This window comes from Ahaetulla prasina, chromosome 15 (assembly GCF_028640845.1).
Source record: "Ahaetulla prasina isolate Xishuangbanna chromosome 15, ASM2864084v1, whole genome shotgun sequence".
Taxonomy (NCBI): domain Eukaryota; kingdom Metazoa; phylum Chordata; class Lepidosauria; order Squamata; family Colubridae; genus Ahaetulla; species Ahaetulla prasina.
Window position 1 is genome coordinate 6240315 of NC_080553.1, and position 22478 is coordinate 6262792.

The 22478-nt window shown below is 43.5% G+C and overlaps 2 protein-coding genes across 3 annotated transcripts in view; one reads left to right on the forward strand and one right to left on the reverse strand.

Annotated features, from left to right (window-relative positions):
- The window catches only part of STX2 (syntaxin 2), a 29315-nt gene extending 23405 nt beyond the window's left edge, over positions 1-5910 (reverse strand). Inside the window, exon 1 of one of the 2 annotated variants that reach the window (XM_058158494.1) lies at positions 5693-5910. In XM_058158494.1, coding sequence (XP_058014477.1) covers positions 5693-5722 — 30 coding nt within the window. In that variant the 5' untranslated portion in view covers positions 5723-5910. The remainder of the gene's footprint in view (positions 1-5692) is intronic. The other variant, XM_058158495.1, reaches the window with a different exon arrangement.
- Positions 5911-10628: 4718 nt separating this feature from the next.
- RAN (RAN, member RAS oncogene family) lies at positions 10629-16250 on the forward strand. The gene is made up of 7 exons (XM_058158496.1): positions 10629-10830; positions 12422-12467; positions 13732-13816; positions 14247-14372; positions 14765-14952; positions 15577-15747; positions 15845-16250. The coding sequence occupies exons 2-7, from the start codon at positions 12429-12431 to the stop codon at positions 15887-15889; spliced, it is 654 nt and encodes a 217-aa protein (XP_058014479.1). The 5' UTR covers positions 10629-10830; positions 12422-12428; the 3' UTR covers positions 15890-16250.
- The last annotated feature ends 6228 nt before the right edge of the window (positions 16251-22478 follow it).

The following is a 22478-nucleotide window of genomic DNA, read 5'->3' on the forward strand; positions in this document are numbered from 1 at the left end:
GGTTATGGCTTGTAACACAAGCTAGCCTAGTAAAGATCGGAAGCTCAGCTCAGCTCAACCCAACCTTTTCTCCCTTACACCGACTGCTTGTTTCCCTAATAAAATCATAATTGATGCCTTTTCCTGCCGTTAAAAGATTGGTGACAAAAATGTCATTCATGAATTCGCTGTCCTCTGTGTCTTCTCATTCTTATGACTCATTCATAAGACAAAGGAGAAGCTTTTCAAGCAGGAACCAGACACACAACGGAAATATTTGTGCACCAAAAACTTTCCTATGTGATCCTCGGAGAATAAATTAATGTTTTTTCCCCACCAATTAAAAGAAACCTTTCCCTGCCATTTCACTAAAAGTTCAACCTGATGCTTGCCAGCTGGGAGACGAAACTTGCTAAAATCGGTGGGATGCTTTCACAATTACACACTTTGTTCTGAATTTCACTTTGAACTGGTCCACGTTTGCTTTAGGAGAACATCAATTACCGTGTTTCCCCTAAAATAAGACCCTGTCTTATATTTTTTTGAACCCTGAAATAAGCACTTGGCCTTAATGCCATGCGCTCAAAAGTCCGATTGGGCAAAGCTGGCTGAGGAATTCTGGGAGTTGAAGTCCACAAGTCTTAAAGTTGTCAAGGTTGGAGACCCCTGTTTGGGGGGAAACAGGGTAGAAGAAAAATTTACTGGGAGAAAATTCATAACTGGCTAGAAATGATAACTGAGCAACATACTGAGTTCCAACCAGAAGTGTGCCTCTTAGGTATATTGTCAGAAAGTTACGACAAAGCAACCATTTACTTAGCATTACATATATTGGTGGCAGCTAGAATTAAAGGTAAAAGTAAAGGTTCCCCTCGCACATACGTGCTAGTCATTGCCGACTCTAAGGGGCAGTGCTCATCTCCGTTTCAAAGCCGAAGAGCCAGCGCTGTCCGAAGACGTCTCCGTGGTCATGTGGCCGGCATGACTCAACGCCAAAGGCGCACGGAACGCTGTCACCTTCCCACCAAAGGTGGTCCCTATTTTTTCTACTTGCATTTTTACATGCTTTCGAAACTGCTAGGTTGGCCGAAGCTGGGACAAGTAACAGGAGCTCACCCCGTTACACGGCAGCACTAGGGATTCGAACCGCCGAGCTGCCGACCTTTCGACCGACAAACTCAACATCCTAGCCCCTGAGCCACCGCGTCCCTCAGCTAGAATTACATATGCTAAATATTGGAAAAATGTGAACACTCCACCAGAGGATGACATAATTAGGAAAATTTGGGATTGTGCTGAAATGGACAGATTAACTTTTAAAATTAAAGATAAAGAGGACTCGAAATATTACAGGACATGGAATAAATTTTATGAATGGATAAAGACAAGAGGTAGAAATGAGTGGGAAGTTTATGAATGTCAGTACAACAAAGATGTATAAAATTATGGATATCATATGTAAAAATTTGTAAATATAAGTAGAAACTTAGTTGAAGTTTTCTTTTATAAGCATCTGTTTACTGTTAACATAGTACAATTATAGTTCTTATCATGTAGGTTAAGACTGACCATGATTTCTCTCTGGCTTTGCTTTATTTGCATTGTTATCCTGACATGGCGCTGTCTTTTCAATAAAATAAAATTAAATTAAAAAAAAGAAGAAGAAAAAGCTGATCTAAACTCCAACAAGTCCTCCCATCTTTCTCAATGACCTGAGAAAGTGAATTCTGGAATTTATTTATGGAGATTCTCGGTCAGCCAGGTCACGATTATCCCAAAGGTGCTTTGTCAAAAGGCAACTGGACTTTGTTTTTCCTTGCAGACGTTTCCCTTCTCATCCAAGAAGCTTCTTCAGTTCTTCACTTTCAGTCAGAACTGAAGAAGCTTCTTGGAGAAGTAGCGAAACATCTTCAAGGAAAAACACAGAAAGTGCTTTCTCATTTTTCTTACATATGTTCTTCTAAAGCAAGTGCGACCAGCTCGCGGTGAAATTCTGAACGTTGAATGCAGCTCAAGGTGTATTCATTGTGAAAACACTGTGGAATCAAATATAACAACCCATGTTCTTGTACTGAAAGCTATTGAGGTTAAGCAAAAGGCTCTTTGGTGCTAACACCTTCCTTTTCCTTTTAAAGCTTCTTTGTTGCCTCAGGAAGAGATAAGAATGAGAGGAAGGAAAAACATATCACAAGCGCACAGACACACTCAAATATCCAATTGTGACGATACCAAAAAAAGAAAAAAAAAAGTCAAGAGGAATACTGATGATATTGTTCTTGCAAATTACCCTGGACAGCACAAAATGGAAGCAATGTAAACAATTCCATGAGAACCACACGCCGTCTACTGCGCATAGAAAGTTAAACTAATAATTATAAAATTACAATTTCTGGCAATATATTTCTTGACAGCCCGCTTTTCTGCAGAGGAGAATTCTTTTGCTTACATAAAAAGTTAAAAAGTTGTGGGTTTCCTGTTATTTACCTTATGTTACTACGCCAAAAGGAATTAGGAAATCAATTCCTTTTTTTTCCTTTTTCCACCTCCACCCTATATATTTCTCTCTTTTCTTCCTTTTCCTCACCTATTTTACCTTTATTTTTATTTTCTTCATATTTTTGTATTTTGTGTTTGGATAAAATTTTGATACGAGAATCTTTTTTGTTGCTGTTTTGTTTTTTTTTTAAATTGACGAACAATGTCCTAATTGCAAGTGTTTTGGGGAGGGTCATCTTTCTCTCATTGCTGCTTGGGAAAAGCAAGGTAGAGAAAATTTATTATTTAATTGATATGCCTGCCCAGTTTAGGATTCTTTCAAATGCATTTATTGCTCAACACCTTTGGAGAGGCAGAGCTGAGCTTCCTTTCCTTTCTAGGAAAAACAAATTAAGATGAAAAATCGGGATCGGGTTAAACTTTTCCCAGTCAGAAATTTATCTCAAAAGGGCACCTACTGGCAGACCAAAGGGATTTATGGGCAGGGGTGGGCTTCAAAAATTTTAGCAAGGGGTTCTCTGCCCGGTTGCTGGGTGGGTGTGGCCATGGTGGGCGTGGCCTAGTCAGCCTCCTACATCACAGCGGTGGGGGGGGGTGTTCTGAAGGCTTTCCTCAAGCCTCCGGGAGGGCAAAAACGGCCTCCCCAGGCTCCGGAGGCCCTCTGGAGGCCGGAGGTCTGATTTTTGCCCTCCCCGAGCTTCCACGCATGCCCTGCATTCACCTGCATCTAAAATGGCCGCATGGGGACTCCTGGGAGAGGTGAGGCAGGGTGGGCGGGACCAGCCAGGGGTTCCCTCAAAACGACGCTATAGAGCACTGCACACCAGAACAACTAGACACAAGAACAGTTTTTTCCCGAAGGCCATCACTCTGCTAAACAAATAATTCCAAATAATGGGGCCTCTGTGGCTCAGACTGGTAAGACAGTCTGTTATTAACACAGCTGCCTGCAATTACCGCAGGTTCTAGTCCCACCAGGCCCAAGGTTGACTCAGCCTTCCATCCTTTATAAGGTAGGTAAAATGAGGACCCAGATTGTTGGGGGCAATAAGTTGACTTTGTATATAAATATACAAATAGGATGAAGACTATTGCTAACATAGTGTAAGCCACCCTGAGTCTTCGGAGAAGGGCGGGATATAAATGCAAATAAAAAAAAAATTCCATCAACACTGTCAGACTATTTACTGAATCTGCACTACTATTAATCGTCTCATAGTTCCCATCACCAATCTCTTTCCACTTATGACTGTATGACTATAACTTGTTGCTGGCAATCCTTATGATTTATATTGATATATTGATCATCAATTGTGTTGTAAATGTTGTACCTGGATGAACGTATCTTTTCTTTTATGTACACTGAGAGCGTATGCACCAAGACAAATTCCTTGGGTGTCCAATCACACTTGGCCAATAAAAATTCTATTCTATCTTAGCTACAGGTTCTCCCGAACCCCTGCGAACCCCCAGTAGCCCACCCCTGGTTATGGGTCATGGGAAATTCCTTCAAATCCTCAAAAAAACAAACAAAAAAAACCATTACCCAAAAACATGGCTGTATCATGCATAGATGCAGGCATTCAGATGTATGCACAAATGTACACTGCAGATAGTGCCCGACTTACAACCATTCCTTTAGTGACCGTTCAAAGTTACAAGGGCACTGAAAAAAGAGACTTGTGACCGTTTTTCACACTTACAACCACTGCAGCATCCCCATGGATGTGTGATCAGAATTTGGACGCTTGGCAACTGGCTCATATTTATGATGGTTGCGATGTCCGGGGGGGGTGGGGTGGGGGGTGGGGTTGTCACATGATCCCCTTTTGCGACCTTCTGACAAGCAAAGTCAGTGGGGAAGCCAGATTCACTTAATAACTGTGTGACTCACTTAAGAACTGCAGTGATTCACTTAACAACCATGGCAAGAAATGTCGTAAAACGGGGCAAAAGTCACTTAGCAATGTCTCACTTAGCAACAGAAATCCTGGGCTCAGTTGTGGTTGTAAGTCGAGGACTACTTGTCTATACATACCTCTGTATGGCAGGTATAGCTTTAAATAAATATTCTTTTACAGACACAATCTCTCCTCTTCAAGAGAACTCAAAGCACATAGAAGATTGAAATTGCAATTAAAATGTTAATTAGCAATGTGGACAAATTAAATACAGGCACAGACCAATAAGTGCACAGTATTGATGCAAGACGCTTTTTTTAAAATAACACACACACACATATAGGTGCCCAAACTCTATCACATCCAAGGTTTGAAAACTGCTAATTTCCATCAGTCTAACATAGCTAATAAAGGAGGGAAAAGACTTCGGTGTTTTTCTTCTGAGTTGTTTGTTCACCTTGATTCTTTCTATCTTCCCAGCGAGTAGCAAAACAAAACGCAATGCTTTCAAAACACAGATTGATTTTACAGGAACTTTTTTGCTGAAAGGATAAGATTGCCTGGTAGCCCGACACAAAACGCTTGCATTTTATTAGGCTACTTCGCTTTGTTCCGTTTTAAAATAAAGCGAACGAATGTCTTCCATTGCCAGCAGAAATCAATGCTTAAAAAAAAAAAAAAAAAGAAATCCCAAAAACCAACAGGCAAACACTTCATGCAAAAAAAAAAAAGGTTTTTTTTTTTTTAGGAAAAGGGTTAACAATAGGGGAAGGCGACTGCCGAACTCAACCGGCCGGTAGGAAAGGCATATATCTTTGCAAAATTCCTCAACCTTGGAATAGGAGGGTTTGCTTTGCCCCGCTATTTTTTTTTAAAAAAATGATTATTATTTGATTTCCTTTGCTTTTAACCAAAGACTGTTCTGAGCTGGCTGCCCTGCGGGTGAACGAATGCCTTTGGGAGATTAAAAAAAAAAAATTCAGAAAGTTTCACTGGCACAAAAACACACCTGGGCTAGATTAACCTAAAGCCGCCCAGGGACCGGATGATGGGCGGCATATAAATTTAATTTATAAATAAAATAAAAGGCGATGGGATTGTAGAAAGCGGGCTCTTTTTCTAAAGGCATGCGACTAGCATCCCCATCATCCTGTCTTCTCCATCCTCCATCCTTTGCAACGGGCGCCAGGTTGCAGCAGGAGGCAAGGATGCTGCGCCCGGGCATCCTTTAATTGGCCTCTCCCCCCCCCGTGGGGAGAGGGCTGTTCCTGCCTAAGGGTCACCCTCCCTCCGCCGCCGCCTCCTCAGCCTCTCACCGATGCCAGCTCGGCCAGACGGTCCCTCATCCTGGCCGGGTTCCTCCAGCCGGTTCTCCCCAGGCGTTTCTGCTGCTCCTTGCCCACCGCAGGCAGATCCCGGCTCCGGGAGGCTCCAGCGGCGGCACAACGCGGCCGCCGCCTCCCCGTTCGCTGATGCCAGGGCAACCACTGCCCGGCCGCCGCCCAGTGCGCAGGCGCAGGCGTCGCCTCCCGTTATAAAGCCGAAGAACCCAGGCGGGCAGAGAGACCGGGGGAGTGGGGGGAGAGGGGTGTGGCCGCTTACAAAGGAAGGGCGGAGCTATGCAAATGTAGTCTGGTCCAAGCGAAAAGGGCGGGGTGACAGAGCTCGAATTAAGATTCTTTGGTGGAATATCACTGAGGGATCATGAGGGGGCGCGGCCGCTTATAAAAGAAGGGCGGAGATATGCAAATGTGACATCTAGTCCAAGTGAAGTGGGAGGGGCGAAGGAGCTCGTTTGAGCATCCTATGTGGAATATTACAACAGGGATCAAGGGAGGGACAATGGCGTTGTAGAAAGGGCGGAGCTATGCAAATGCATGTTCTATCCAGGCGGAGGAACTCATATAAAATTCATTGTGAAAAAAATAAATATATAAATAAATAATATAGCCCAGTGGTCACCAACTGGTGGTCTGTGAAAAATTTTTGGTGGTCTGCAGAAAAATTATTTGTATTTTTTATATTGCACTAAATCAGGGATCCTCAAACTAATTCCTTGTGTGTCCAATCACACTTGGCCAATAAAATTCTATTCTATTCTATTCTATTGCGCCTGGGCCGGATATGTGCAATGAACATTTGTGTTGCTGCAGAAAGCCTCCTCCCTCGGGGTCTTTTTGTGCGGGTCAGAGGGGGGCAGAAATTCCAACTTGGGGTCTGCTTCAGCTTCCTGGTCCAGGGCTTTGGGTGAAGGCTGGAGGGAAGTGCCACTGGTGGCCAAGAGCTGGAGAGCCTTGTTCCAGTGGGACTGCCTCATGGCCTCGAACTAGCTGACCATCTCAGCCTGCTGAGCCTCCAGGCGCCGGTACCTAGCCTTGCACTCCCGCAGGTCTTCCCTCTACTTGGAAAGCCTATGCTCCTAGTCCTCGGTGAGGTGCTTCTGCTGAGCCTCCTTCTTGGTCAGATGCAATTTGAACTGAGCCAGCTGTTTTGCCAACTCTTTCTCGTGGTGGCTGCTTAGCTCCAACAATTGCTTCCTTTTGGGGCCCTAAGGAGGTAGGCAAACAATGAGTGGCTGGGAGGGGAGGGGCAGGTAGAGCCAATGGGGCACCCCTCAAAGTGAGTGACACCCCCATCCAGTCACATGACTACCTAGCCATGCCCACCCAGCCAATCATTAGGCAGATCATATTATGGTCTGCGGTATTTAAAATTATGAATTTAGTGGTCCCTGAGGTCCGAAAGGTTGGTGAACCCTGGTATAACTACGTTAGAGATGTACAGGGAACAAGGATGGGGCGTGGCCACCGACACTAGAAAGGCGGAGCTATGCAAATTTGTTATCTAGTCCAGAGCAAGAGAAAATGGCTAGGGATATTAAAACCCTTATTAAAATATTTGGGATGCTTTTTTAAAACAATGAACCCTTCAAATTTAAAAAAAACATTGAATGCCCATTGTATTTTAGTTTTTTAGCTTTTCTATTTAATTCCTCTAATTTTAATCATATTGTAGGACTTTTTTTTTATTTTTTATCATGCTGTAAGACATCCAGAACGGCTGTTACCAATGAGAGGTGGCATTACAAAATGAAAACGAAAATATTCATGTTATGACCTAGCGTCAGCACCCTTTGCATTTTTTAAAACTTTCTTCCACATAGATTGGGGTTGACTGATTCATTTAGCAAAACCGAACAGATGATTCCTGCTTTCAGTCCATGTTTCTTTTCTCATTTCTAGTAAAGAAATTGGGAGAAGCAGTGAGGAAAAAAAAATAAATAAGGCTACATGTGAAAGTTACTCTTTTTGAAACTGCAGAAAGAACAACAACAAAAAAAATCAAGTACTGGTAGTTCTCGACATACGACAATGGAGCCCAAAATTTCTGTTGTTAAGTGAGAGAGTTGTTGAGTGAGTTCTGCCCTATTTTACAACCTTTCTTGCCACAGTTGCAGTGAATCATTGCGGTTGGTAAGTTAGAAATCCTTTTGTTCAGTGAACCTGCCTTCCCCATTGGCTTTGCTAATCAGAAGTTCACAAAAAGTGATCATGTGACCTTGGGACACAACAACTGTCATAAATATGAACCAGTTGCCCGGCATCTATAATTTTGATTATAGGGATGCTGCAATGGTCTGAAAAGTCATCGGTCGCTTTTTTCAATGCCACTGTAACTTTGGTCACTAACTGTTGTAAGACGAGGACTACCTGTAACAGGATTGGTGCCTTGCCACAGAAAATATTTCAGTTTTAATGGAGGATCCTAAGAGGACAAATAGCAATAGCTCTTAGACTTATATACTGCTTTACACTGCTTTACCACCCTCTCTAAGCGGTTTAGAGTCAGCCTATTGCCCCCAACAATCTGGGTCCTCATTTGACTGATCTCAGAAGGAAGGCTGAGTCAACCTTGCAGTAACTGAATTTAGCGAATATTTCTGGGTCGCTACTTTCTAACTGTTGATAGGGTGTGTGTGTGTGTAAAGAAAAAAGTAGGAATGTTATGTCTAGGTGGCATTCCTTTCCCGTGGGAAGAGACAATGCCTGCAGCTGGCCGAAGGTGGAGCTTGGAGTCACCAGACTGTTTGGACTGAGAGTTGATTGGAGATTGTGATTGGGGGAGGGGGGGGAGTTTCAAACTTTTGCTTTTGAGTGTAATTCTGGATCCGGTTCAGAGTCAGAATTACACCAAGTCCTTGCCAATGTAATGTGTTCCTAATAAATGGATTTGAAAAGGAAGAAGGATGCCTTGGACTTTATTTCTTGGGACGTTACTTGGGGGCTTGACAGAAAGAAGGAAGGAAGGAAGGAAGGAAGGGGAATAGCACTTAAGACTTATATACTGCTTCACAGTGTTTCACAGCCCTCTCTAAGTGGTTTACAGCAGCTGTCACCAACTTGTGATCCGTGGACCACTGGTGGTCCGCGAGAAAAATTATTTGCATTTTTCATATTGCACTAAATCAGGGGTCCTTAAAGTACGGTCCCTGGGCCGGATACATGTAATGAATGGTTGTGTTGCTGCAGAGTCTCCCCCTTCAGGGTCTTCTTGTGTGGGTCGGAGGGAGGTAGAAATTCTGATTTGGGGGTCTGCGTCAGCCTCCTGGTGTGGGGCTTTGGGTGAAGGCTGGAGGGAAGTGCCACTGGTGGCCAAGAGCTGGAGGGCCTTGTTCCAGTGGGACTGCCTTATGGCCTGAAACTGGGTGACCATCTCAGCCCGCTGAGCCTCCAGGTACCGGTACCTGGCCTTGCACTTCCGCAGGTCTTCCCTCTGCTTGGAAAGCCTATGCTCCTAGTCCTCGGTGAGGTGCTTCTGCTGAGCCTCCTTCTTGGTCAGATGCAATTTGAACTGAGCCAGCTGTTTTGCCAACTCTTTCTCGTGGTGGCTGCTTAGCTCCAACAATTGCTTCCTGTTGGGGCCCTAAGGAGCCTGGGGAGACGAGGAGTGGCTGGGAGGGGAGAGGTGAGTAGAGGCTGGCGAGGTGCCCTGCCACGTGAGCCACATCGAGTTGGCCACACCCACCCAGTCACATGACCACCAAGCCATGCTCACCTAGCCGGGTCATTAGGCAGGTCATATTAGTGGTCTGCAGGATTTAAAATTATGAATTTAGTGGTCCCTGAGGTCTGAAAGGTTGGTGACTCCTGGTTTACAGAGTCAGCCTATCACCCCCAACAATCTGGGTCCTCATTTTATTGACCTAGGAAGGATGGAAGGATGAGTCAACCTTGAGTCTGTTGAGATTCGAGCTGCCAAATTGCAGGCAGCCGGCAGTCAGCAGAAAGCCTGCGGTACTACACTCTACAAAGTTAGAAGAGAAAAAAAGTAAATGATACAAAATCTTTCAGAACAATGTAAAAATGATGGAATGAAATATGATGCAAACTTATTTACTGACCTCTAAGAGGCAAATTGAGGCATTCCCAAGAAAGAAACACTTAAATCAATGAGTATAAATTATGATCTTCGGTGTGCATCATATTTAAGAGTTTTGTCTTCTATTTTTTATTTATTTTTATTTGCATTTATATCCCGCCCTTCTCCGAAGACTCAGGGCAGCTTACACTATGTCAGGCAATAGTCTTCATCCATTTGTATATTATATACAAAGTCAACTTATTGCCCCCCAACAATCTGGGTCCTCAGATAGTGGTCTTCAGCCACTACCCGCCTGCGATCGACTCATCCTCACAATCAACCACCCCATGAATAGGAAAAAGTAGCCCCCCCCCAAGCCCATCTGCAGGGCCTGTTCCCCAACTTTGCAATGCTTAACTACATAGCCCATCTTCCACACCAAAGCAAGCTACAGCCTCATTTTGCAATCAGACAACCCGGGTGGCAAGATAGAAGCACCATGCTGGCGCCCATGGCTCTTTTCCATTGCCCTTTGCATTGTTTTTTTTATTTATTATTATTATTATTTTCCTTCTTTTCTGCAAGTATTTTACATCTAAAATAGCAGCGCACACAAGTCAGGGAAGAGGGAGGGGGGGAGAAGAGCACTCCCTTTTCGCGCCAGAACGGCCGCGCGCCATCGCGCAGGCGCACACCATCGCACACGCCATCGCGCAGTCGAGAAAGGCGGGGCGGGCCTGCGCAAGCGAGGGAAGAGAAAGAGCGAGCCTCGGGCGGAGAGCCCAGTTTCTGAGGAATCCCCACCGCGCAGGCGCGGTCGCGTGACGCCAAGCCCCTCCCCTCCCCGAAGCTACGCAAACACGTCCGCCCGCTGATTGGGTATTCCCCCGCGCCGCTACGTCACCGGCGTGCGCGCTCCCCGCCCTCGGCTGCTGCTGCTGCGGCTGCTGCTGCTTCTTTCAGGGCGATTTGAACGAGCGCGCTTCCGCCATCTTCCCTCACACAGCCCGCCCGCTTTCCCCCTTAGTAATAGAGGCAGCCGCGAGCGGAGAAGGAAGGAAGGCCAAGCAGCGAACGAGACGCACCGAGAAAGGTAAACCACCCCCCCCCCGGCGAAAGCGAGGGGAAAATAAAGGCCGCGGCCGGGCTCACCCACCTCGCGGGAATGGCCAGGCCGCCTCTCTCATTCCTTTTTCCCCACCCCACCCCCACCTCCACACGGCCCAAGCAGGCGGGAAAGGCCTTCCGGATGAGCCCCCCCCCGCCGCGAGGAAAGAGTGGAAGGGCCCCTGAGGCGCATGCGCGGGGAGCGGGGGGGGCAGAGGCGGCGGTTGGCGGGAGGCCGTTGGCGGCGGCAGCGGGGGGGGGGAGAGCGCGAGGAGGTCGCTGTGCGCATGCGCGGAGGAGTGAGGCGGTGGGGAATGAGCGCCCAAACGCAGCGCGCTCTCCTTTATTCGGAGGTGAGTCGAAAAAAAAGGTGTGGGGGATGATGGATGGAGGGGGATGATGGGAAAAAGAGGGCCTTTCTGGGAACGGGGGGGGGAGTCTCTTAAGCCTCCATGTGTTTTTTTTCCCTCTTAAGGGGAGAGGCCTAGAAAGGTGAGGGAGGGGCTGTTTTCTTATATGTTAAAAAGAGGTGTTCTTTGGGGGCGGGGTGGGGGTTCTTATTCCTTCCCACAGACTTTTTCCTTGGGAAGGGATGGCCAAGAAAGGTGGGTGAGGGCGCCCTATTTCTGGGGTTTTTTTAAAATCTGTTTTGGCCCCCAGTCCTGAGTTTTTCATTTAGGGTGTCCCAAGAAAGGTGGGAGAGCTCTCTTCTTTAGGGGAACACTCTTCTGCTCCCTTCCCTATAGGGGAGATACCTAGAATGGAGGGACACTCCCCCCCCCCCGCAATGTATTAGGGGAATCTCTCTTCTAATCCACCAGATTTCTTACTTTGGGGAGATCCCAAGAAAGGGGAAGGGGGGGGGGCTCGTCTACCCTCCAGATTTTTACCTTGGGGGAGGGATGCCAAGAAAGAGAGGGGGCCCTTTATGGGGCTCTCTTGTGCCCCCCCCCCAATTTTGTCTTTAGGGGGAGATCACATTAAAGTGGGAGGGGAGCCCCTTGTAAAATCCCTTCTACTCCCCCAGACTTTCCTTTAGGGGATATGCCAGGAAAAGGAGACTCTTTTCTGTCCACCCCCCCGACTTGCCTTGGGTGCCAAGAAAGGTGGAAGGGGTTCCTTCTTCTCTTGACTTGTGAGACTTTCTCTTTTGGGGGAGATACCAAAAAAGGGGGAAGGGGGCCCTTCTCTAAGGACACTCTTGCCCTCAGATTTGGGAAAGGGGGGGCATATTCCTAAAAAAGGAAAACAGGTGATTTGGATTTGGTTTTGCAACTAGGACCTCTTCTCCCCTGCGCCACTTTTCCCTTCTCTGCCTTCTGTTTTTCACCATCTCTGACAAGCTCCTGGTTGTACAGTTTTGTGTGGAATGTGGCTGTATGTGCTTGTTGTTTTTATGAGGGCTGGAAGGTGGGGAGGGGAACACACACAAAAACCCAGCCAGCCCTCTGCCTGCCATTTACTGCTTCCTCCTCCTCGACCCGGATGGAGAGCTGAGCCAGCCAGCCCACGCGCCTTGGGGGCAGACGATCATCCGCAGTGCCGCCTCGCCACTCATGCATTGCTCTTTCCCACAGACGCAGCATGGCCGCCCCACAAGGAGAACCCCAAGTGCAGTTTAAGGTAGGGCTAAGCCGCCTCCTTTTCACCTGGATTTTTCTAACGATTTTGTCCTGGAGGAAACCTGCATTTTGTCCTGGAGGAAACCTGCGTAGCAAGCCGGGCCTCCAGGCTTTCTTTGTTGGTTTGCAAATCCACAGGAATTCTTTTCTGGCTTATAGCGATCTCCTTTTTAGGCTGACTGTGGTTTTTTTTCCTTTTTTTTTCCCACTTCACTTCAAAGAAATGCCTGTTCTCGATGGAACGTAAATTAATTTTAAATCTGTTGAAGGCTAACAGTGTGTGATTAGAAATTTGATATGGTTTCTTAGAAGGCAGATGTAAATTATGATCAATCTGATTTCCAAATAGGCTTGTGGCCTACACTGTAAGCCTGTTTTCTTATTATGTATTTGTAGATTTTAATGCTGGAATACACAGTTTAGTCCCAACTTGAGTCAGATTGCTATCCAAACGTAATTTTTAATGAATCATGTTATCTCTGATTATTTATATTGAAGGAGTTTCTTTTGATGCATTCCTGTTGGAGAGTGAAAGTAGTGCTTTTGGTAGATTAATAAACTTTTAAAAGTTGGATTGAATTTGTGAATATAGAAAACATTTCACATATGTACTATAATTTTATTAATATTGTCCAAATAGTGGTTATTCACTATTCTATTCCAAACAGTGGTGGATGCTTTTAATTGAAAAATTTATAATTTATTTTGAGTACATAGAAATAATTGGATGTGAGTTTTCTAGTTCTTTTGAGAAATTGAAAGGAAATAAAGTTTTAAATTAAGCAAAATTAATAGCTCACCCTATATATAAACCATTCTTTTGCTTAGATTTTCCTTAGATTAATACATGAATTTGCCTATAAAACATCAAAATGGGAAAACATAAATCAGTTACTTTTTATTTCAAGAAACGTTTTTCTGCTAATTTGTTGCCACAACTTGAATGAATGAATATATGAATTTTGAATATATTTTAGTTTTTTATTATCAATGCTTTATTGAGATAGATAGCTAGAGATGAGATAGCTTATGTATAGTTTGTAGATACATCTGGTTAATTGTAGAATCTGAGTTACTAGTCTAGCCAATTTCATGCCTACAAAAATTTACATCTAACTTTCCCCAGATCTTTATACTATTCTATAACAATTACAGCATACTGAGTTGGTATATATTTCTGTTTTGTAAGATTGATACTGGTAGAAAAAAATATTAGCATAAAACAATTTTCTTAAAAATCTTTTTTTTAAAAAAAAATATTTCAGCTTGTTTTGGTTGGTGATGGTGGCACTGGTAAAACAACATTTGTGAAACGCCACTTGACTGGTGAATTTGAGAAGAAGTATGTAGGTATGTAAACCATTTTAAATCATCTAGACACAGTAAAATGATTTTGATAGCTATCTTACCTTTCAGAGGACCAGATGTAAACTGTAACTTGAGTGTAAAATGCTAGATATCTATATAATTTTATGGTTTGTATATTCAAAGGGTCTAGGGTCTCATACAATTTGAGCTGAAAAGACATCTGAGCCATAATTAGCCTTTTCATCTCTTGGTGGATTGGGGTGGGGTGAGTGAAAAGAGAAAAAGGGGTCAAACTGCTGGGGAAAAAATCTTAATAAAAGCAAATATCTGTTAAAGAAAAGTTGCTTATTAACAATTTGTGGACAAGATGCAGACAGGTCCAAGATGGATAAATAACTTAAAAATAATCCTTGAAAGCTTTGTGTTGTGCCTTCACATGCAGTGTAGCAACTAACATTTCTTTTGGTTGTAGCTACTCTGGGAGTTGAAGTCCATCCTCTGGTGTTCCACACTAACAGAGGTCCCATTAAATTTAACGTATGGGACACAGCTGGTCAAGAAAAGTTTGGAGGTCTGCGGGATGGTTACTACATTCAAGGTCAGTTCAAGAGTGACATGGGTATCATATACATTTAGTAAATAAACAGATTGTCTGAACAAATATTTGTGAACAGGAAATAAAGAACTATGCTACGTCAATAACTTAAGTGTTCCCATTTCTGTTTTCTCTCAAAATGTTAGAATTGTGTTTTCATTATATTTATGTTAAAAGATGATAGTAATTCAAGATTTATTACCTGTGAGCATCCTATATTTTGAAACTTAACATGACACTACATCAAAATAAATTTGTATTAAGATTAGGATACTGTTGAAGGAACAATGCAAACGTTTGGGAGTGCTTTTATAAAAAATTGCTTTAATATTAGAACTGTAAATTATGCTACTTCTATCCCGTTGACTAATAATACCCATGGCTTTACCTTCTAGCTCAATGTGCCATCATAATGTTCGATGTAACATCAAGGGTTACATACAAGAATGTACCCAACTGGCATAGAGATCTGGTACGAGTTTGCGAGAATATCCCCATAGTTTTGTGTGGCAACAAAGTGGATATCAAAGACAGGAAAGTCAAAGCAAAGTCCATTGTCTTTCACAGGAAGAAGAACCTGCAGGTAAGAACAAAGCATTTCTTTTAGCTCACAAATGTTGATGTGAGTTAGTTTGGGTAAGGAAACGTTTGTAAGAAAACAACTAAGTTCAGAAAGCACCAGGCCCCGCCCCCATTACCAAACGTAAGGGCTCTATAGTTCTGAGTTTTAATTCAGCAAACATTTGTTTTTAAGTGCTTCTTGTGTTGGGGGAGAGCCCTCTTTCCTTTTTATAGCTTATGTAACGTGGTTGAAACAAAATAATAACCATACTTGATTTATGCAGACATTTTATTACACAGCTAGATAACATCAGTGCTACCCTAGCCATTGTGTTACCTACTTTGGTAATGAAAGGTTTGCAAGAAAACCAGTTCAGAGAACATCAAAGACCCCCACAGTTCAATCCTGAGCTAAAAATATTCTCTTCTATCAATGTTTCATTTTGTTGGCAATGATTCCTGAAGTGATTCTTCTCTTTGAATCTGCTTGCTCTGAAATCTCAATTCCAATAAAAGTAGGCACCTATCTTAGGGTGATAGAAAGATTTAAAGTAAGTCAAACGAGCAAAAAAAGTCACTGCAGAGGATAACAGGTATCTCAATCTCTGCTAACTCCAGTTCCTTTTCTGTAACCTTTTGCATTTAGTACTATGACATTTCCGCCAAGAGTAACTACAACTTTGAGAAGCCCTTCCTTTGGCTGGCGAGAAAGCTCATTGGAGATCCCAACCTGGAGTTCGTTGCCATGCCTGCTCTTGCGCCCCCGGAGGTTGTTATGGATCCAGCATTGGCAGCACAGTACGAGCAAGATTTACAGGTAATCCTTTTTTAAAAAAGGCATTAAGGCCACCTTCCTGTGGCCTAGAGATTTTTTCAGAGCTGTTGGACCCACCCTTTCTTTTCCCGTCTTCCAGATTGCTCAGACCACTGCACTGCCAGACGAAGATGACGACCTGTAAGGGAGACGAAGCTGGAGCCCAGCGTCAGAAGTCTAGTTTTATAGGCAACTGTCCTGTGATGTCAGTGGTGCAGCGTGTTTGCCACTTTATTATTCTAGCTGACCAGAACATGTGCTTTAATCTTTGGGATGCTGAAAGAGAGAATGGGGTTTGGCGTGTGAATGTGGCAGTTAAAATAAAATTCCTTCATTTTTTGGACCTGCATATTTAGCTGTTTTGGACTGCAAATTTACTCCACATTTGAGTTACAAATCTGACTGCTGCAGTCTCATCACAGTATTCAGTGGTAAATCTTGTTTGTTACTGTCATTCCCATTCCTTTTTGTTTAGATCATAATAAAGTTGTATTTCAAATACCCAATCAAGCGGCTCTTTCAAAGGATAATTATTTGGAGCAAGATTTGGAAGTTTTTAAAAAAACACTTCCCTTCTAAAAGATTTCTCCACACAGGTAGTAACTGAAGCTCATAGTTCGGCATTTAAATTTTAAGATAGTTTTCTGGCCTAAATAAATTTACGAGCTTAAGTCTCATTTTGGTTCAGCCTAAATAATTGTTGCAGGTAGATCCGAAGCATACAATTTATGCCATCCTCTGGGTTTCTAGAGTTGAGGCAAATCATTGAATGCTAGATGAGATTATGAAAAGGGCTGCTTCAGTCAGATTAATTTTTGAGAAAAACATTCTTAGGTCCAAAGAGTGGTGCGGTGGCCTAGAGGTGGAGCTGTCACCTCACAATCAGGAGGCTGTGTGTTCAATCCTAGATAGAGGCAGATATTTCTGTGGGCACAATGAGAATATATCTGCTGAACAAAACTGTATTGGTGACAGGAAGGGCATCCAGCCAGTAAACACTCGGCTCCATTCAGTTGCCCAGACTCCACCTAGCAAGGGATTATGGGCTCGTTTAAAAAAGATGATTCTTGGGTCTAAACATGCTTTACTTCTATCTTGGTGACTGCCTGCAAGTACCAAGCCCCACCTGAGATGCTGCTAATTGTTAAAGGGGGAGGGTGCATTTTCTCAAGGCTGATTAACGGCTATCCCCTCCAGTGTTGTCCTCCTGGAAAGGGAGGATAACAGGCTAGCATTGCAGGCCAGAGAGGCTACTACCAGCCCTAGAAATAAATTTGATCCTGCTAAGGACTGGCGCCTCACAACATGCCAGGATCTCATCTCATCTGAACAATTTTTAAAAAGCAGGGATTCTCATGGGCACCAAGGGGGACACCCATAGGTACTGTTTCTGCTGGGGGAAAGCGCAGATGTGCAGCATTGTGAGTTTAATGTGATTGTCTTCTATAGACGTTGACTAAACTGATCAGGTAGGACCACATCTTCAGCCTCTAGAACAGGAATGAGGAACCTATTCTTGGCCAATCGGTCGCCTTATGGAGGAGGGTTGCAAATATGGAGGTTGAATGGGCACAGCCACAGCCTAGGGGTCTTGTGCATTTCCTGCTGTATAATTGCATAAAAAGCCACCTGATTTATGATCCAAGCAGGCCTTGCTGACTGCAAAATACAGTTTTGGGGACCAAACTTCCTTTATTAAAGAGGAACAGGCTTTCGCTGCCTGTAATAGCAACCCAGTTGCCTTAATTGAACAGCTGTTAGTTGGGATTCTGGTTGTTGGTGAAAAAAACAGTAGCAGCGTATCTGAATTGAACCGAGGCAGAAGAAAGCAAGTTTGACTGACTTCTGATTCACCTCACCTTCAGGAAAACAGATAAACGTGTCCTATGTTTTCATACCAAACGCAAAAGGACCCCAGCCTGGCTCGCCTTGAACCTTTTATGTTACGCCTCAATCTGATGTCCTTTCGGACTTTGAATCTTTTAATCCACAAAATAAAAGACACCTAACCAAATTAGGGTTTTAGCTGAAGCAGTGTTCCTAATGTATGTTCTGCATCTAGAGTTACCTGAAATGCCATTGGTGAAAAGGCAGGATATAAATTATTTTGTTAGAAGACACAAACAGTACATAAAACCTAAGTTTGGGGAAAATGGGAGAATGTTCAGGAAAAAAATTATTCAATTAGAGAAGCAGAGAGGAAGCATTGCATACTTATCAAATTGTTCTCCCATTTATAGTGGATTCTGTTTTAAGGGGGGATTGAAACTATTGTCCCCGTCCCCCCTCCTAATGTTTATTCACTCATAAATTGGTCTTTCAGAAATGGGGTAGAATTTCAGGTAAACTATGTTTTTAAAGACAGGACTAAAAAAAAGTTAAAAAAGAACCCTATCTCTTCCTAACAAGGTAGGAAAGGTGTTAATTTTTGTGTCCTGAAAATGGGACTTTTCAATATTTCAACCATTGGAGATGGCAACCACTTAATATTTTGTGAAGTGGCCCACAGTTGTGTCAGTTAAAAGCACAACATTACTCAGATGGTGGAATAGTCATTTACTTGAACCATCTAACTGACTCCTTTAGTGGCTCCAGGCAGCTTAAGAGCCAATAAAAACATACCTTCCAATAAAATATAAGCCAGAACAGCATTTAAAAGGCCTTGGGAAATAAATCTTTTTGAGCCCCTTCCTAAACTTCAGTAAAATACTTGCTTCCTGTCATTGTAATTTGTTCCAAAATATGGCTCCCACTAAGGAGAAAAGTGAATTGGTCACTGATATCCCAGAAATCCACATACGCATTTGTACAAAATATATATTCAGGTTTCACCTGTGTAAGGCTATCTTCATGCATCACAAGGACCTAAGACCCACAGAGCCCACATATAATGTCTAAACGTTTCTCAACCATGGCTACTTGAAGATAGGTGGACTTAAGCTTCCATAATTTCCCAACCAGCATGCTGGCTGGGGAATTTGAGGTCCATCCATGTTAGATGGCAAATACTGAGTGTTGGTGTCCACCCATTCTCAAGTTGCCGCAGTTGAGAAGCACTGGTCTAAACTTGTCTTCTGAAGTCAGTCCACAAAGATCACAATTTCAACGTCACAAATGCCAGATCTCTACTCTCTGGAAAAGTAAAAAGGAAACTGCTTTATCCCAAATTGTCTTGCTCTCCACCATCTACCGTATAACACTTCCTTCTTGATGGCCTTCAACTCTTCTAACATTTCAAGTTGGAGTCTCCAGTTGGAGTCACCAACTTACTTGGTGATTCAGCTTCCTCTTGATCAGCTTCCCTTTCAATTCTGGGATTTTTTAAATATTTTTTTTAACATCATGGAATTGGAAGTGAATCATTCTTCTTGAGCTAATGGACTCTACGAATCTCTGTTAAGCCATTGTATTCATTGTAGAAGCCAATCATTTTTTCCCTTTTGCTCCACCTGTATCCCTGCCTGGATCAACTAAGAGGAGAAGGAGTGTCTTCAGTCCTCATTTGACTAATATTGTGAAGACCACACGGTGGTGCTCTCCTTCCATTCAAACATTATGCACTCTGTTGCAGCACAAATACTTTTAGCTAATTTGAGATGTCCTATGCCACAGCCCCAGGTGGCTGATAACATCCAACCTTAAATATAGAATTATAGAATAACAGTTGGAAGGGACCTTGTAGGTCTTCTAATCCAACCCTCCTGTTCAAGCAGGAGACATTATTCCGGACAAATGGCTATCCAGTATCTTGAAAATCTCCAGTGATGGAGCACCCATAACTTCTAAAGGCAACCCTTTCCTCTGATTAATTGTTCTCACTGTCGGGAAATTTCTCCTTAATTCTCAGTTGGAGCTCTCTTTGTTAAACTTTTGCTCTTTATTCTGCATATCTGACAAAAACATTTCTCGCTCTGTCCAAATTGGTTTAGGAAAAGAATTTCCTCCTCTATCCCAAATTGTCTTGCTCTCCACCATCTACCGTATAACACTTCCTTCTTGATGGCCTTCAACTCTTCTAACATTTCAAGTTGGAGTCTCCAGTTGAGTCACCAACTTACTTGGTGATTCAGCTTCCTCTTGATCAGCTTCCTTTCAATTCTGGGATTTTTAAATATTTTTTTTAACATCATGGAATTGGAAGTGAATCATTCTTCTTGAGCTAATGGACTCTACGAATCTCTGTTAAGCCATTGTATTCATTGTAGAAGCCAATCATTTTTTCCCTTTTGCTCCACCTGTATCCCTGCCTGGATCAACTAAGAGGAGAAGGAGTGTCTTCAGTCCTCATTTGACTAATATTGTGAAGACCACACGGTGGTGCTCTCCTTCCATTCAAACATTATGCACTCTGTTGCAGCACAAATACTTTTAGCTAATTTGAGATGTCCTATGCCACAGCCCCAGGTGGCTGATAACATCCAACCTTAAATATAGAATTATAGAATAACAGTTGGAAGGGACCTTGTAGGTCTTCTAATCCAACCCTCCTGTTCAAGCAGGAGACATTATTCCGGACAAATGGCTATCCAGTATCTTGAAAATCTCCAGTGATGGAGCACCCATAACTTCTAAAGGCAACCCTTTCCTCTGATTAATTGTTCTCACTGTCGGGAAATTTCTCCTTAATTCTCAGTTGGAGCTCTCTTTGTTAAACTTTTGCTCTTTATTCTGCATATCTGACAAAAACATTTCTCGCTCTGTCCAAATTGGTTTAGGAAAAGAATTTCCCTCCCTCTATCCCAAAACCTCTCTCCCCCAAGTCTAATTTACGCATCAAGGCAGGCATGGGATTCAAAAATTTTAACAACCAGTTCTCTGCCTGGTTGCTGGGATGGCGTGGCCATGGTGGCCGTGGCCTACTCTGCCTCCTGCACTGTGGGGGGAGGGCGTTTTTGCCCTCCCCAAACTCCGGAGGCTTTCCTCAAGCCTCTGGGAGGGCAAAAAGGACCTATCCGTTTCCGGATTCTCAGAACTTCCGGGAGGCCTGTTATTCTCCCTCCCCAGGATCCAGAGGCTTTATTCGAACCTCTGGGAAGGCGAAAACGGTCTCTCCTGGGCTCCGGAGGCCAGAAACGGGACCATTTCCGGACTTCTGAAACTTCTGGGAGGCTTGTTTTTCGCACTCGCAGAGCCTCACTTACCTGGCATTCAAAACAGGCTGTGTGGAGACTCCTGGGAAGGGAGGAGCAAGATGGGTGGGGCCAGCCAGTCATTGCAACTACTGATTTGGCGACCCAGATGTAAAATTAGCATGCAGTTCACCCAAACCGGTCTGAACCGGCTTAATCCCATTTTATGTGGGATACGTTTGCATCTATGGCCCCTGATCCTTCTAGACAACAATTTTATCGAGAATTGAACCCCTGTTCAGCTTTTAACCTGCAATCTACTTCCCTTGTACTCCAGGACAGGATTTACTCAGTACATTGATTGAACAAGCCACATCTGGCCCATCTTATCAATCGTAGTTTACAGACCATGGTGAATGTATTCACACAGCTGGATAAATCAGGTGTACAACCAGGGCAAAAAAAATATTGCAATTTCTTGCTGTGCGAAACATTGCGAAAATGTTTAAAACTGGCTGGGAACATTAGATAAAAGCATCCAATTAATACAGATTCTTCTTAATGAAGTCTGACATATAAGCAATTAGCATAGATTAATCATTAAAAGCACCAACAGCAAAAGCCACAGTATTATTAAACAGAAGCTTACACAAAGCCAATCCTTATCACACAGCAGCATGCCAATAGATTTTCCCTCCTGACTTATGATTAATGGATAGAATCACAATCACATGAAGTTCTAGTACTGCTTTACACAGCCTTGGTAAGACCGCACTTGGAATACTGCTTCCAATTTTGATCACCACAGTATAAACAAGATGTTGAGACTCTGGAAAGAGTGCAGAGAAGAGCAACAATGATGATTAGGAGAATGGAGGCTAAAATAAATGAAGAACGGTTGCAAGAACTGGGCCTGACTAGTCTGGTGAAGTCTGGTGAAGAGAAGGACCGGGGAGACATGATATCAGTTTTCCAATATTTGAGGGCTGCCACAGAGAGGAGGGGGTCACACTATTTTCCAAGGCACCTGAAGGCAGGAAAAGAAACAATGGATGGAAACTGAACAAGGAGAGATTCAACCTAGAAATAAGGAGAAATTTTCTGATAGTGAGAACAATCAACCCATGGAACAGAAGTTGCCTTCGGAAGTTGTGGGAGCTTCATCCCTGGAGGCTCTCAAGGAGAGACATCATAAATGTTGTAGGATCTCCTTGGGCGGGAGGTTGGACTAGATGGCCTACAAGGTCCCTTCCAACTCTGTTAATCTGTATCTGTGAAACCTGGATAATTGAGAATCTCTATAAACTTTTAGCTATTCAATTTGGGATGAGCACCCTTTGAATGGTGTGGAAGAAGGAATGGATTTCCAGGGGAAAAATTGCAGACTAGAGGAACTAGGAGCCACCACTAAGGGGACCCTGAGGACACAGGTAAACCTCCAAGTGTTTCAAGGACCCTCTAAAAGGATGCAAATGACCAGCTTTGTCTGCAAGGAATATAAATCCTTCCATTCCCCATCATCCTGTCGGAGCTGAAGAAGCTTCTTGGAGGAGAAGCAAAACATCTTCAAAAGAAAAAATCAGAAAGTCCAGTTGCCTCTTGAAAAAAAAAAAGCATCTTTGGGACAACCAGGACCTGGAGGACTCAGAATCTCTATAACTTTTA